General features: G+C 38.2%; 1 protein-coding gene across 1 annotated transcript in view; it reads left to right on the top strand.

Annotated features, from left to right (window-relative positions):
• The window catches only part of LOC107660831 (serine/threonine-protein kinase PAK 3-like), a 59,061-nt gene extending 42,906 nt beyond the window's left edge, over nt 1-16,155 (top strand). The window contains exons 2-6 of the mRNA XM_016450254.1: nt 5,360-5,550; nt 6,137-6,237; nt 8,415-8,568; nt 15,462-15,499; nt 16,102-16,155. Coding sequence (XP_016305740.1) covers nt 5,382-5,550; nt 6,137-6,237; nt 8,415-8,568; nt 15,462-15,499; nt 16,102-16,155 — 516 coding nt within the window. The 5' untranslated portion in view covers nt 5,360-5,381. The remainder of the gene's footprint in view (nt 1-5,359; nt 5,551-6,136; nt 6,238-8,414; nt 8,569-15,461; nt 15,500-16,101) is intronic.
• Nucleotides 16,156-16,767: the final 612 nt, after the last annotated feature.

Below are 16,767 nucleotides of genomic sequence, written 5' to 3'. Positions count from 1 at the left end.
AAGTGTTCAAGTGAGCATGAAGACCACAAGTGTGTGTACAACTTTTCATTACCTGATGGGACACACTTATATTGTTTTAAAAACGCAAAGTGTTTACAGAGTTTTATTATTATGGAAAGGTTTCCGTGACCTCTTGGCAAAAAGTCTCATGATTTATTTCCAGAACATGATGCATGATGGGATACACTAACCCTCCAATACTGCTCCGGAGCGGTATTCGAGATAGTGTGGGTTTAGTGTGCGTTAAGGGCACTGCGCTTTGGCATTTTTAAGACCTGGGACAGTCTTCCGCACTTACTTCCTGTCGCGCGCACGCGCTCTCAAGTGGACAAGACCGCAAGTGTGGGTATTTGGACAAGGGGATTGCATGTTTAAGTTAGTGTGAAACAAGTCATTTCCTGTTGCCAGCAGGTGGCACTATAATTATAACTGAATATTGGCCTTTAGATGTGTTCAGGCCAGGACTCTTATCAAACATGTGAAGTTTGAGGCAGATTGGACATTGTATGCATGAGTTACAACAACTTCCTGTTTGATGGCATTAATAACATGCACTTAGCTAAGTGTTGCTAGCATGTTTTAGCATGTTTCTAGCACATTGCCAGTCTATTTAACACTTGTTGACACTTTTTAATATGTTCCTATGAGTCCATAACAGTGTTAACCATGACACTTCCTGTTGCCAGCAGGTGGCGCTATGACTGTAACTGAATTTGGGCATGGACATGTGTTCAGGACAGAACACCTATAAAACATGTGAAGTTTGGGGCAGATTGCTTGCCTTAGTTACAGCAACTTCCTGTTTCATGGCGAAATATCAAACTTTGTCAGGCTGCCAGGGACACGCCCTTTTTACGAAAACTCAAGATCTTCACAATTTAACGTCACAAAGGCCTTAAGATAACCCTCATCAAATTTGAAGATGATCCAATTAAAACTGTAGGAGGACTTCGTCAAAGTACAAGGCCTGGAAATGGCAAAAACTGCACAAAAATTGTACAGGAAATTCAAAATAACTGACTACCTGTTGGGTTTTGGATTTTGTACCAAGAAACTTTTTTGTAGATAATGGTGGCCCTAATAATGAATAGATTATTTGTTAAGATGTGTAAATAGAGGTCTACACAATCAAACAAAGACCAACAAATCAAGATCATATGAACTGAATATTTATAGACATTTGTAAGTATTTCAATTTACATTACCTAATGATTAACTATTATAAAGTGTTACCAATATATATATATATATATATATATATATATATATATATTGTTAAAGCTTGAGCTAGTCAGAACAATTAACAAGAAATATAAGAGACACTGAATAGAATAGTACCATATTACTTGGACAAGCCAATAGATACTGTATAACACCGTTAAGTATGTACTACACCAGTGGTTTTCAAACCTCTCCAAGAAGTACCCCCAGCACTGCACATTTTGTATGTCTCCCTATATCTGACACACCCACTTCAGGTCTTGCAGTCTCCACTAATGAGCTGATGAGTTGAATCAGGTGTTTTAGATGAGGGGGACATACAAAATGTGCAGGGCTGGGGGTACTCCAGGACAGGTTTGAGAACCACTGTACTACACATATATGTAACACAGGAGGAAACTGGGGGTACAAGACAGATACCTGAAGGATAGGCTCCACAGTACTTCTGATATTGTCATGGGTTTTGACACCCATGATCTCCCTTGTAGCCAGGACCCAGTTCAACAATTTCCATCCAAGAATATAATGAACTGTAACTGTTATGTAGTCTGTGTTTGTTCTTTCTTTTGCCCAAATGTCAGTTGTCACAGCGCATTCTGGGCATTAAAGGAATAGAGTTTGATGTAAATGTTATTTCAGGCTTCACATGATCTTACATGAAGAGATAACTATTTGACCATATGCTTTTAATTTAAAATCCCATAAAAGTAGGCTCCAAAATGGCTAAAAAAATAGAGACCAACATTAAACATCACAATAAGGAAGCAGTGCAGCCAGGCCTACCTGTTGTAGCTTAATAGCATAGTAGCATAACATGTTTCTTTATTTTCTCGTATTCGTCTTCAACGTGGCGAGAAACAGTGCATGCCTCTGTAGCACATCTTTGACCTCAATGCTGCTTCCATATTTAGCCCCAATATTAATGAGCTCTTTCGCAACTTCAATGAACCCTCGTCCTTCAACAATAACGAACGCTCCTAGATCCTGGCTGCAGTGCACATACGAGCCATCACGTCTGTGAATCTCGACTTTACAGTCATTGGCACCTTACGCTTCATAAATGAAGAAATTGCCGGTTGCCTTGAGTGGGCTGCTTTGCATGTGTGACGCTGAAGGCCACTCGTGCCTGAGTCGGAATGGTATTTAATAATTTGTCTACATGTCTTGCAGCTGGCGTATGGCGTTTTCACGCTTGTCTTTCTCAACTCGTAAACATTTTTTGGTTACTTCAGACCGCCCAGAAATGTCGATGAGCACAGCTGAGGTATCATTTTCCAACAGTAGACGTTTCAGCGTGGCTTTCATGTCTGACTCCATTTTTATTATGATTTTTGCGGTTACAAAGTGCATGGGGAAGCCGCCTTCTTATATTATTGGTGGTTGGCATTGGCATAACAACTTGGTGAATTACCGCCACCAACTGTTGCGGGTGTGGAGCACATCATTCACTTAACCAGCCACAACAAAGCAAACAGGAGGAGAGCATAAAGAGACAGGGCAACTAGAATTTATTTCAAAATTAGAATATATAGTTTATTTATATAAAAGGTATATTTGTGAATAAAGTTGGGTATTATAGTGTTATTATGATTCTCGGTCCCGCCCACTCCAACTGACATTTTTTCCCATCCCAATCACGTGATTAATAGTGATTTCGGCTGTGTCCGAAAGCCTAGGCAGCTGACTTGCTGCCTCGCTGTCTTATCAGGCAATGACTCTGGAGGCAGCGTTTGTGCACGAAGGCAGCTCTGAGAAACGGATTCGAACAGGCTTCATAGGTAGCGTAGCGAAAATCTATTTGAATTATAAACAGAGAGTGTCTTTGCAAAAAGCAGTCACATATTTGAAAACTGCAATGCTAATTTCTCGCTAGAAATGCAATCAAAAGTTATTGAAAGTGAAAACTAAACAAATTTATAAAAAACTGTGCTCCAACCGGCTTCTTGGCCGCCATTTTATTTTTGCGAGCTCAATCCTGCTCGACCAATCACATTCCTCGCACGTGCACACGCATAGCACTGTGGGACATTGAAGGCAGCGAAGGATATAACTATGCTGCCTTCAAAAATAGATCAGATGAAGGTATCTCAGGAGACAGGAAGTAAAGCAAACATTGGATTCGGTCTACATCTATCAGCCTACAATGTGATTCCTGTTTGTAATGACACACATTGCACATTTCCTTACCTAGGTAAGTTTGAGCAATATTGGCTCAGACACAAAGTTAATTTCTCTGTGCTTCACTAGCCCAGAAACACATTTAAGTCGAGTCACTAGTTTTATGCACTCTGGTCAACCGATCAGGTACAGCAATAGTCCACTAATGTTAAGCCATTCGGCAAAGCAGGCCCGGGCTCATGTCCTTTTTTGGAGGGGGGGGGATATCATTTCATCTCTCTCCTGCCTTATGGGGATGCTTTCAAGCACATTATTGTATATCAGCAGTACGTTTTCATGCTGTCAGCAGCATACACATTTTAGCTGTTTTGTTTATCTTCTCGTTCCAGCTTTTTTGGGGGGTTATTTTATATGCTATTTGTGCAGCAGCAGTATGTCTTAAAAACTCACAGCACCATATCGGCACATGTATTGGCAGTAGCAACTTCCTGTACTTGCTTGCAGCAGCAGCAGCAATAATGTACAAATACAGCAATAACCAACAGCAGCAGCGTAGCAGATCTGTTCCGCCAAGACCAAATACATTAACATTGTCATATCCATTACCATGCTAAAATCTCCCAAAAGTTGTCATGATAGGACTAATGAATAAATGGCTCACAGGTGTTCATTTTACATTAATGTTCACTTTTACAGGTTATTGATGTTTATAACTCATTAATAAATAGTTCACATGTGTTCTCTTTACATTAAGGTGCACTTTCACAGGTTATTAACGTTTAAAACTCATTGATAAACGGTTCACAGGTCTTTACATTAAGGTTTAACAACATATTACTAATGTTTATAACTCATGAATAAATGGTTCACAGGAGTTCACTTTACATTAAGGTTCACTTTCACAGGTTAATGATGTTTATAACTCATTAATTCATGTTTCACAGGTGTTCTCTTTACATTAAGGTGCACTTTCACAGGTTACTAACATTTATAACTTATTAATAAATGGTACACAGGTGTTCACAATACATTAAGGTTCACTTCCACAGGTTATTAACATCTATAATTTATGGATAAATGGTTCACCCTACATTAAGGCTCTCAGGTAACTAGTAACTTCGATTTTTTTCCCCCAAAATAAAGTTTAATAATTTAATCTTGATAAACAAAAGATATCAGTTTTATACATTGCTGTGGATAGGCATCATGGACTTTTGCAGGACATCAATGGGTAAGATACAGAGTACCTTATGGTAAGCAACAAAAAATGACACGAGTCATGAGATATAAATGAGAAAACGACAAATTCAACACCCTTCAGTCTTGCTATAATAGTCTATTTGTGGTGCATCGTGTAATAAATCAGGAATCTGTTTTTGAGATAAATAATGAACAAATAGGTTTATTAAGCTTCTTTAACGTGATTTCAAAAATGGCTCACTTTTTGACATGTATTGAGCTAAAATCACTCTTTTTATTCACGCATTTAGTACTGCTTATCAATGATTTATACTGCATTTGTAAATGAGTTATTAGTCATTCATGAACATCTTTATGAACCATTTAAAAATGGAACCCTAATTGTAATTTTTACCAAAAAAAGGTTAAAAATAGCAGATGATATTGTTTCCGGGTTCATTTCTGGATTCACTGGAAATGGAAGATCATGTTGAGGGTGCTGCATGTTTGGGATACAATGTTCCGCAAAGCTTGCACAAGTTATGATCTGTCATCTAGTATTTCACATAACAATTTACAATAAAACTATTATATTTTAGGTTATTAATTCAATAATATAATTATTAAAAATACAATTATTTATATAAATCAAGAATAATCAAAATTGTTGATTATTACTGTTATAAAGTCATGTTGTTCTTTGTTAGTTCATGATACCTAATGCATTGACGAATGTATAGAACCTTATTGTGAAATGTTTAGTAAATATTCATATTGTTTTTCATAGACCATATATCTGAAAGGTAGACTTCATAAAAGCTCTCTCTTTCTCTCTTTGCAGACCATAGTGAGTGCAAATAAAGATGTCCGATAGTGTTGATATTGAAGAAAAGCCACCTGCCCCCCCTTTAAGAATGAACAGTAGTTCCCGTGACCCTTCCTCAGTACACAGTTCAAAACCACTTCCAATGGCTCCAGAGGAGAAGAACAAGAAAGCCCGTCTCAGGTCCATCTTTCCCGGGGGAGACAAAAGTATGTGCACCCAGTTGCCCTACACAGAATCTGTACACTTTCACATTTTCTGTGCTCAGTCTAGGGAAAATATGTGGAATGTGTTTAAATATGGTAAAATGTGTTTAACAGATCTAAACGTACTGGTATTGTATGACCTCAGAAGACTTGGAATATACAGTATAGTATAGCTTTTAATGTTTGTAATTTATGGAACTTAACAGCCTTAGTTCCCAGTCATTATTATTTAATAGTAGAAACAGACTGGATATTTTGTGAATTTTTTTTTATTTGTGTATGGATTAAAGAAAAACATGGGTTTGAAGGGGGAGTTTTTTTTTTTGACTGAACTGTTCCTTTAACTAGCTTCACCAACAAGATCTCTTTTTAGCCAGTTTTACCAGAAATGTAATGCTGCGTATCTATAGGTAGATTTACTAGTTCTTGTTATTCTGGTCCTCCAAACCAGCAATTACTAGCATAATCTACACAGGTCTAAGCAAACCAGCAGAGTTGCCAAAGGGCTGTATTGTACCATTCAAACTGAATTCCGTTTTGATGGGCTGATCTAAAAGTGTTAAAGTGTGTTTGTTCCTCTATTCAACAGCCAATAAAAAGAAAGAGAAAGAGCGTCCAGAGATATCCCTGCCGTCTGATTTTGAGCACACCATCCATGTAGGCTTTGATGCAGTAACGGGGGAATTCACTGTGAGTTTACCCAGTCTCAGGTGTTTTGGGTTTTGTGTGTTTGTTTAAGAGTCATTGTTATCTGTGATGTATGGTTCATGTGGATGATATCCTTTTATAACAGTTGGCGTGTGTGTGTGTGTGTGTGTGTGTGTGTGTGTGTCTGTGTGTGTGTGTTGTGTATGTACTGACATGTTAGATATTAGCATTAGTAATGAAAATAAGCAACCATAAGGAATATGTTTAGAACAGTGCCATAATGGTAACTAGGGCTGGGAGATGTGGCCAAAATTATTATTAATATTATTATTATTATTACTACCCATATTATACAATGTAGATTTTTATCACAATATGTATTTACCTTAAATGGGGAAGGAAATGCTTTGCCCATGTTTGTTAGACCTTGAGAATGAGTGTAAAAATAACTTGTTTGTTTACAGTTAAACTCCAGAGAGTAAGTTGTAAATTTAGGGCCCCATTAAATCTATTTTATTTTTCCCTAAATTCCATGTTTTCCATTTATTTTATTTTTTTCTGGATTCTGTGTTTTATAATTTAATATAAATGTATCATCGAAAAAAAGAAAAAGTGTTAAATTAAATGAATAAATACATTTTAATTTTAATAAATTAAAATTTAATCAATCTTTTAAAATTGTAATTAAATGAAAATATAACAGTTAATTTACAAAACATTTCATTTTGTTAGTTAGTTAGTTATTCAGTCAAATATATATATATATATATATATATATATATATATATATATTGTTTTTTTTTGTTTTTTTTTCACTCAAACTCCTTTTATCTAAACCACTATTCTTAACCGTGGATGTTGCATATCTGCCATGTTTGTATTTTTTTTTTTTTTACACGTTTATTCAAGTTTGTAGTTCTAATCAAATCCTGGTTCAACAAGCAATGGGTTGTCAGATAGCTGTTAGAGTGTGCATGGATCTGCACTTTAAATAGCAGACCTACATAAAAAGTAGTAGACCACACTTATTTCAACATACTATGAATTGGGACTCATTCATTCTAATTTTGAATAGTATGCGAATTTACAGCAAATGACTTTATCAATTGGTGATTGCCTCTTTTATTTAGACAGCATGAACTTCTTCCACCATATTGCTCGTTGCACTTTTCCCCCATATATAAGTAATGTGAGTGCACTGTCTTCTGTCTAAAGTCTTTGGATGAAACTGTGCCAATCATTTACACAGAGACATGCAGAGCATGCAGATTTATTAGCGACATTTGGCTGTTGTCACATTTATTCTGCTGTGTGATAGATTGTTAGATTAATCCATACCAAGTAAAAATGTCCAGAGCTAATCGTTATCGACACACATTTCATTGCGATCTCAATTCTAACAGTTATGTTTAGATCCATCTGTTTGTTGTGTTTTAAATTGGTACTCCCTGTGGTTATTGGTGTTTCTTATCCTAATTTGTTTCCTTGGTTTTTAATTAGTTCTACACCTGTTCTGTTTTCTGTTAATGATCTCCCTCTTGTATTTAAGCCTTTAGTTTTCCCCAGTGCTTTGTTCATTCTCGTCTGTGTTTTACAAGGTTGTGTTTCCCTTCTCCTGAGTTTCCCTGTTCCTTTTGGATTTACTTATTAAAAGACTGTTTCCTAAATACTCTATCGTCGTGTGCTTCATTAGAGCCACCGTTGCATGACATCAATATGATATTGTTTATCACCCAGCCCTAAAGCTAAAATTGTTTACTGACTGAATGTACTGAAATTAGTTATAAACCCTTTATAAATCTAATATCACCCACCGCTTTACCTTAGGTCAAATTCGAGCTGCATTGAAAATGATTAAAAAGCATCACAAGCAGATGTTATACATAAAATATTTTAGTTTTTTTTTGTTTTTTGTTTTTTAAGCTGTTTAAAAGTATTCAAATACATTGCACTTGCTTGTAAGAATGTGTCCTGTGTGAATGGCCCATAAGCATGTAGATAACATAATGTCTGTCTCTGGTTGTGCCATAGTTTTTAAAATACTGTTGCAAATTCATGTTTTTGTCACACTTTGCTATTGATATCACAGTCTGGAATATGTAAATGTTTTAAATATTATTGACAGTTTCACAAAGCCTGGTTGGCATGTAAAAGACATGTGTGATTTACTCAATTGTCCATTTTGTCTGTTTCCAATGCACACATGTACACATACACAGGGTATTCCAGAGCAATGGGCTCGGTTATTGCAAACCTCTAATATTACTAAGCTGGAACAGAAGAAAAACCCTCAGGCTGTAATAGATGTTCTCAAGTTCTACGACTCCAAAGAGACAGTCAACAACCAGAAATACATGAGCTTCACATCAGGAGGTGAGACACGCACACCCAAACAAATACACATACATATGTATGCAGGGGCGTAGGTATGTGGTGGCTATGGCCACCCAGGATTGAAGCCTGACCACCCCTGTTATTTGCCATCTTCCCATGAATTGTAATAGATCATTAAGAAATAGAAATATATGTTTAGTTCAGAGAGGATGTATAGTACTTATTTATGCTGTGTACTATATATATGAGTCAAAGACGAGACTTCCTATTTTGGTGTCTGCATCAAATTAAATGTGAAAAAGAGATTTATATACATAAAAAGCATATTAAATGCAAGAAAAGTGTCTAATGTTTCAAATAACTTGTGTGGGGGAAAAAAAGTCAAAATATGGGTGAAATAATGGTCCATTGTCATTCAGCGTAACAGATGTATTAATGTAAAAATGCAACAACATTCTGACCTGTCCTTATTAAAATATATAAAAGAAAAAGTGATCATACAGTTAGGTCCATATATATTTGGACACAGGCACAATTTTGATTATTTAAGCTGTTGACAAAAACATATTCAAGTTACAGTTATATAATGAATATGGTTTAACGTGCATACTCTGAGCTTTAATTTGATGGTATTCTCATCACAATTGGAGGAAAGGTTAAGGAATTACAGCTCTTTAATATGTACCTCCCCCTTTTTCAAGGGACCATAAGTAGTTGGACAATTGACTCAAAAGCTGTTTCATGGACAAGTGTGGGCTATTCCTTCGCTATTTCTACATCAATTAGGCAGGTAAAAGTTCTGGAGTTGATTCTAAGTGTACCATTTGCATTTGGAAGCTGTTGCTGTGATCATGTGGTCAAAGGACCTCTCCATGCAAGTGAAGCAGACACTTGTTAGGCTTCAAAAACAAAACAAATCCATCAGAGAGATAGCAGGAACATTAGGAGTGGCCAAATCAACAGTTTGGTACATTCTGAGAAAAAAATGCACTGGTGAGCTCAGCAACATGAAAAGGCCTGGACATCCATGGATGACAACAGTTGTGGATGATCAGAGGATCCTCTCCATGGAAAAGAAAAACCATTTCACAGCATCCAGCCAAGTGAAGAACACTCTCCAGGAGGCAGGCGTGTCATTGTCAAAGTCTACAATCAAGAGAAGACTTCACAAGAGCAAATACAGAGGGTTCACCACAAGGTGCAAACCATTCATAAGCCTCAAGAATAGAAAGGCCAGATTAGACTTTGTGAAAAAACAGCTAAAAAAGCCAGACCACTTCTGGAAAAGCATTCTTTGGACAGATGAAATTAAGATCAACCTGTGCTAGAATGACGGGGGGGGAAAGTATGGAGAAGGCTTGGAACAGCTGTACACAGGCACAATTTTGATTATTTTAGCTGTTGACCAAAACATATTCAAGTAGGATCTCACACTGTTTCACACTGTGAAACATGGTGGAGACAGTGTGATGGAATGGGCATGCATGGCTTCCAGTGGCACTGGGTTACTGGTGTTTATTGATGACGTGACAGAAGACAGAAGCAGCCGGATTAATTGTGAAGTGTATAGGGATATACTGTCTGCCCAGATTCAGCCAAATACATCAAAGCTGATTGGACAGCGCTTCATAGTACAAATGGAAAATGACCCAAAACATACAGCAAAAGCAACCCAGGAGTTTTTGAAGGTAAAAAAGTGGAATATTCTGCCATGGCCAAGTCAATCTCCTGATCTCAACCCGATTGAGCATGCATTTCACTTGCTGAAGAGAAAACTAAAGGCAGAAAGACCCACGAACAAACAACAACTGAAGTCAGCTACAGTTAGTTATTACAGTTAATTTGGGGGTTGTACTGTGATCATTAAATAGAGTTTAATGTCATCTTATAATTTTTGCTCTAAATATGCCTGACAGGATTTTTTTTTTTTTTTGCATATAAACTTGTGTTACACTATATGACATTTTAGTAGGTGCCTTCTGTAAATCATGGTAAAAATGTATGATAGTCATTATTTTTTATCAAAAATAATAATAATACTAATAATAAATAAATGAATAAACAGGACGCATTCTCAATTAACAAAAATATAAAGCTGTATTAAATATTTATTGTTTTGATGCTTGAAAATGTTTTGTTTACTATTATAACATCGTTGGGTTGAATTACTGACAGGATCGCACTTGAGAGACCCAAACACTCCTGATATTTCAGAAAAGGCAAATGGAATTTGTATGCACCGCTCCCCCATACACACGGGTATTAAAAGGAATGGGCATCCATCCACTCATTCAGGTACATGTTGAGGAGCCAAGAGTATGTCCCAGACATTCAGCGGGTAGTTCAGTGGCAGGAGGGACACAACGTCTCGTTCCCCCCAACAGGGAACAGAGGTTACAATAGTAACCAAGATATTCCCTATCTGTCAGTCACTTTGATGTTGTAGGAGGATTCTTGGGAAGCGAACAAGTCTACCTGTGCTTTGCTGAATCAGATCAGCTGGACCACCTGAGGGTGCAGTATCCACTCTCCTTTGAGTGTTGCCCATTGAGACAGCACGTCCACTGCCTGATTGAGCTTGCCTGGAATATGAGTGGACCGCAGTAACTTCAGTCGCTACTAACTCCAAAGGAAGAGATGGTTGGCGAGATGTGACATACGACATGAGCGTAAACCGCCGTTTATTTGGTCCATCCAGACCAAATTGTGCTTGCTCAGGATCAACAGCCGAAACCTCAGCAGGGCAAGGAATTACTGTGAGCATCTCGAGGCATATACGCACTCGATATTCTGTCCAGGAGCATGAGGCTGTGTGCCTGACTTGGATATGTCTCTTGAGTCAACAACATGACTGGACACTTGTTCTAGGGGAACCCCTGCCCATAGAAATGCAAGGTCTGTCCAAGGGCTGAATGTACAGAGACTATAGCCACTCGATGCATGCCATGGTCCCATACCAGTTCGAAGCCAGTGCTGAAGCGGTCTCATACAGGGCCTTGTGAAAGTATTCATACCCCTTCATTTTTTTCATGTTTTGTTAAGTTGCAGCCTTATGTTAAACTACAAATTTATTTTTTTCCACATCAATCCACACACCATAATGACAAAGCAAAAACAGAATTGTCAAAACTTCATACATTTATTACAAAATAAACGCACTTAAATAGGTACATTGCATAAGTATTCATACCCTTAACTACTTCGTTGAAGAACCTTTACAGCCTCAAGTCTTTTTGGTATGATGCAACAAGCTTTGCACATCAGCATTTGGCAATTATCTGCCATTCTTGTCCACAACTCTTCACCTCTCACGTTCTGTCAGGTTGGATGGGGGCAAACGCACATTTTAAGGTTTCTCCAGAAATGTTTGATTGGGTTCAAGCCCAGGCTCTGGCTGGGCCACTTAAGGACATTCACAGAGTTGTCTATAAGCCACCCTTGCTGTGTGCTTAGGGTCATTGTCCTGTTGGAAGATGAATCTTCTGCCCAGTCTGAGGTTCTGAATTGCCTGAACTGGGTTTTCATTAAGGCTATCTGAATATTTTGGTGCACTGAGCTTTTCTTCTACTCTGACGAGTCCCTCAGTCCCTGCCGCTGAATAACAGCCCCTCAAGCATGAGGCTGCTACCAGCACACTTTCATTTTGGAATGTTACTCTGCAGGTGATGAGCAGTGCCTGGTTTCCTTCAAACATGATGCTTGGAATTGCGGCTCATCAGACCAGAGAATCTTGTTACTCACAATCTGAGGGTTCTTTAGGTCCTTTTTTGCAAATTCCAAGTGTGTTTTCATGTGTCTTCACTGAGGAGAAGATTCAGTTTGGCCACACCGCCATAAAGACCGGATCGGTGGAGTGTTGCAGTGATGTTTGTCCTTCTGTAAGTTTCTCCTATCTCCACATATGATCATAGAGCTCAACTAGAGTGGCCATCAGGTTCTTGGTCACCAGTCTAACCAAGGCCCTTCCCCACTGATTGCTCAGTTTGGCCAGCTCAAGGAAGAGTCCTGGTTGTTTCAAACTTCTTCCACCAAGAGTAATGGAGACTACATGCTTCTGCGAACCTTCAATGCAGCAGATTTTTTTCTGAACTCTTCCCCAGATATGTGGCTTGATACAATCCAGTTTTTGAGCTCTACAGGCAGTTATTTTGAACTCAGGGCTTGGTTTTTACACTGATATGCATTTTCAGCTGTTAGACCTTTTATTGAGAGGTGTGTGCCTTTCCAAATCATATCCATTCAATTGAATTTGCCACAGGTTAACTTCACTCGAAGTCTAGTAACATCTACAAGCAATATGAATGCTCCTGAGCTAAATTTAAACTGTCCCAGATAAGGGTATGATTACTTATGCAATGGAATCATTTACGTTTTTTTTTTATTTTGAACAAATTTGCAAAGATGTTGAAAACCTGTTCTTTGCTTTGCCATTATGGTGTATGGAACGTAGATTGATGTGGGAAAAAAAGTAATTTAAAGCATTTTAACATAAGGCAGCAACATAACAAAATGTGAAAAAAAATGAAGGTGTATGAATACTTTCGCAAGGCACTGTATGCATCAACCTGAGCAGTTACTGATGGGTTGGGAAGGCGAGGTGTTTGGGGGTTGTGTGACCCAGGAAGTGCGAAAGCTGCTCTTTTTTTTTTTTAATTTGGGTACTGCTTCCCCTTGGGACAGCATCAAAATAAAAACAAAAGGGAACACGGAGGTTTCCCAGGTGGAGCATGTGAAACAAAAACAAAAGTGCCACCAGGGGAAGGAGCGGTGTTTTGCAAGAACAGGTCTCACACTCCACTTGGGAAACCTTTGTGTACATCCTGGCCGCCCCACAGTTGAAAGTAGCGAGTGTGGAGGAGCTTGTGAAGCAGGACCGGGCAGTGAAAGGTGCCCTCCACGATTTTGTGAGCTCCTCATGCACTTCCAGGAAGAAAAGGTATGTGTTTGAGGCCACATACCAGTGTCAGAGGTGACTCATCTGAATTAAAAAAGCGAGTCAAGAACTCAAAGTTGCCATGGTCACGTTCTCGCAGTGAAGACTTAACTATTCATGAAAGCTTTCTCAGCATGTGTACGTCCCTGACACACGAGGTAGAGATGGCCGTCCGAGTTTGACAGATATAGACCGCACTCAGAAACACAGAGATGGAAAGGCATTTTTACAACTAAACTGACCATCTGTGTTTACTCTTTTGTTGGAAACTTCTCTTTTTATGAAGAGCCCAGGGGAGCTCTTAGCAATTATCTGTTGCAGGGAGAGGAACCTCTGAAAATGCACCGTTGCACCAGATACAAACGTTTCTACAAGGTGAATGGGATGAGCTTGTAGCACTTGCTTGGCTCCAAGTCTGAATGAGTGGATGCATGCCCACTCCTTTTATACCCATGTGTATGGGGGAGTGGTGCATGCAAATTCCACTTACCAATTCTCATTGGCCTTTTCTGAATTATCATAGGTTACCTAAGTGTGACCCCTATTGTCAGTAATCTGACACAATGTCAAATAGGGAACCCCTTTTAGTCTTTGACCCATATATCAAATTGAGTATGTAATCAAGTAGTTCAGATCATACTGCTCAATTTTTTTAAATGTTGTATTTGGCACAGAGAACAAGAATATTAACTGTAAATGAAATGATGTTGTGCAGTACTTTGCTAGATATTTGCTGAGAGGCTGTTATTAGTAAAACTTTAAAAAAAACATTTTTAGTAACCTTCAACCCTGTAATATTTTACTTTAAAACTCCTTGAAGCTAACAAAACATGCAAGCAAAGAATCAGCCATTAAAAAGTATTTATTCTTTTTTTTTTTAAAGAAGTCCTGAAATTGTCCAGCAGAATTGGCAGTTTTATAAATGCTGATTTATACTTCTGCGTCAAAACTACGCCGTAGCTACGCTGTAGGTTGTGCATAGCATGCATAGTCTACAGCACAGCCTGACGCGCACCTCTCCAGGGGCCTCATTTATAAAACGTGCGTATGCACAGATTTGATCGTAGAGTCTTTGGCGTGGAAAAGAGCTTAGCGCCACGTCAGGGTCTGAGCAGATGTACGCACTTTTGTTTGCCCGAGTTTTGGAAATATAAGCCATTCTTGCCGCTTGTAAAAGATTTGGACATTGTCAGGTGCTCTTTTATAAGTCAATGACATTAATTAGACATTGTTTACAAGGCGGAGATCTGAAACTGTTCAGCTGCACACAATTTCAAGATCATTGCAATTTATAGATTTCACATCTAAAAGAGCGGCGTACGCACATTTTCTGTGCATACGTTCGTTCTATGAATCACACGTACGCACTTTGAGAAATTATCGTAAAATAAAATTTAGGATGCTTTCTACGCAGTATTTTATAAATGAGGCCCCAGAAATGTAACAACACATCAATTCTACGAGGACCACAAGCGCTGTGATTGGTCTGTTACAACCCCTACAACCCCTCCCTTTCAGGTCAAAAAATAAATAAAAATCTGCGATAGCGCCGCATTTTCTCATACGCATTTCCATTTGCGACATGTGAAAGCAAAGATGTCGTCTCCTGTTTTTTCTTTTTAAATAAATTATCTTTTCTTCGATATTTAACAACTCAAGCTGCAAAAGAAGTTACTTTCTATTTACTGCTATCACTGCTGCTGCTTCTTCTTCAGCTTTTGCCTTGATACTGTGGGTTACACCATCAACATGCCCGTGGACACTGCATTCTAGCGGTCTGCATGTGTAATTGCACGTCGATGAGGACAATGTATAGATGATAGAAGTATAAATGATGTATAAATGACCGACACGTAGCCTATGGCGTAGGTCCGACGCAGAAGTATAAATCAGCCTTAAGAATGACACATCTGACCCTTCTACATTTATATCTAATAAAGAAGAATCATGTAATTTATGTTTACAAAAATTCTGACTAATGGAATGTTTATGCTTCCAGATAAATCCTCTCATGGTTACATTGCAGCCAATACTCTGGTGAGTTTTTTACCCTTTTTTGTTTCCTAACTTGATATTTGATTTCAAATTACCAATTCATCTTCATGAAATAAAGAATCCATGATTCAAGAACCCAGTAATGCCATGTCTACCCCTCACAAACAAAACTGTTAACAGACTAACTGAATTGTACTAAAATCTACTGTAGCCTATAGAATTTTGTGTTGTCTGTAAACAGAAGAACCATTCTATAGCTTTATGAGCCATTCCAGTCTGTGCATGGTCCGTGTACTTTTGCGTCCATACGTTTTTAGTTTTTTAACCATGACGGAAAAAAACGAAAAAAGAACGGTTGTTGTATTTTTAAATGCTATGCTGAAAACCAAAATTGAAATTAGAGCCGTACACACAAAATGCTGCCCGAAAAAGTAAAATATTTACTTATTTTCAGATATTTGTAAATAAATTTTTGCACTTTTAATAGACGTTTGAAAAATGCACAAATTAATATAGAAAAATGTAGATTTTAACAAGTTTTCTTTGACCAAATGTAGTGATGCTTCTCCCACATGTTCAGTTGAGAACTAGAGCCGTCTTTGGAACAATGCATAGACTTAATACAAATGTGATTTTTAACATAGACATTGCAGAATCCTGGTAAATCTATCATCATGAAATTATATATTGGGATATAACTTTGTGTGCTATATGGGTACGTTATTGGAGAGGACCAGGCATGGTCGCTCAATGCACGTACAGTAGGCTACATTGTGTTAGAGCGCTACACACGGTTTAATATATGGGGTAAATATATATATAGGCTAATATAGAAATATATAAAGTTATAATCTCCAGATACAAGCATGCCCGGTTCCTGAATCAAATCACTGAGGGTGCTTCTGAAATCAGTGAGGGTGCTCTAGCCTTATACATTTTGACATATTTTTGCCCTGTTCACTGATAGTGCCATCCGCATAATGCCGCGTTTAGGCTATACAGGGCTCTAGACTTATTCTTCCCACTGGTCGCTCTTTTGTGAATTTCTCAGTTGGTCGCACGAGCACATCATTTGGTCACAGTTTTTTTGTTTTGCTACAACATGGCATTAATCAATGCATGCTCATGAACTTTTATCATAGTATTCATTTTGAGAACTACGAGTTCAGCACGCTCTCAGAAGCTTTCTGTGTTGGCGAGACGGCACTTCAGCGGTGGTCGTTCCAGTGTTGAGTGGGTGGCGCACTTCAGGCTGCACTACCCCCTGTCGTGTTGCAAGCGGCCATCTCCCCTGTGCGCCTCAGCACTAA

Source organism: Sinocyclocheilus anshuiensis, unplaced genomic scaffold, assembly GCF_001515605.1.
Source record: "Sinocyclocheilus anshuiensis isolate Anshui unplaced genomic scaffold, SAMN03320099.WGS_v1.1 scaffold2995, whole genome shotgun sequence".
Taxonomy (NCBI): Eukaryota; Metazoa; Chordata; class Actinopteri; order Cypriniformes; family Cyprinidae; genus Sinocyclocheilus; species Sinocyclocheilus anshuiensis.
The sequence above is the reverse complement of the archived record's forward strand: the minus strand, read 5'-3'. Positions and strand labels throughout refer to the sequence as shown.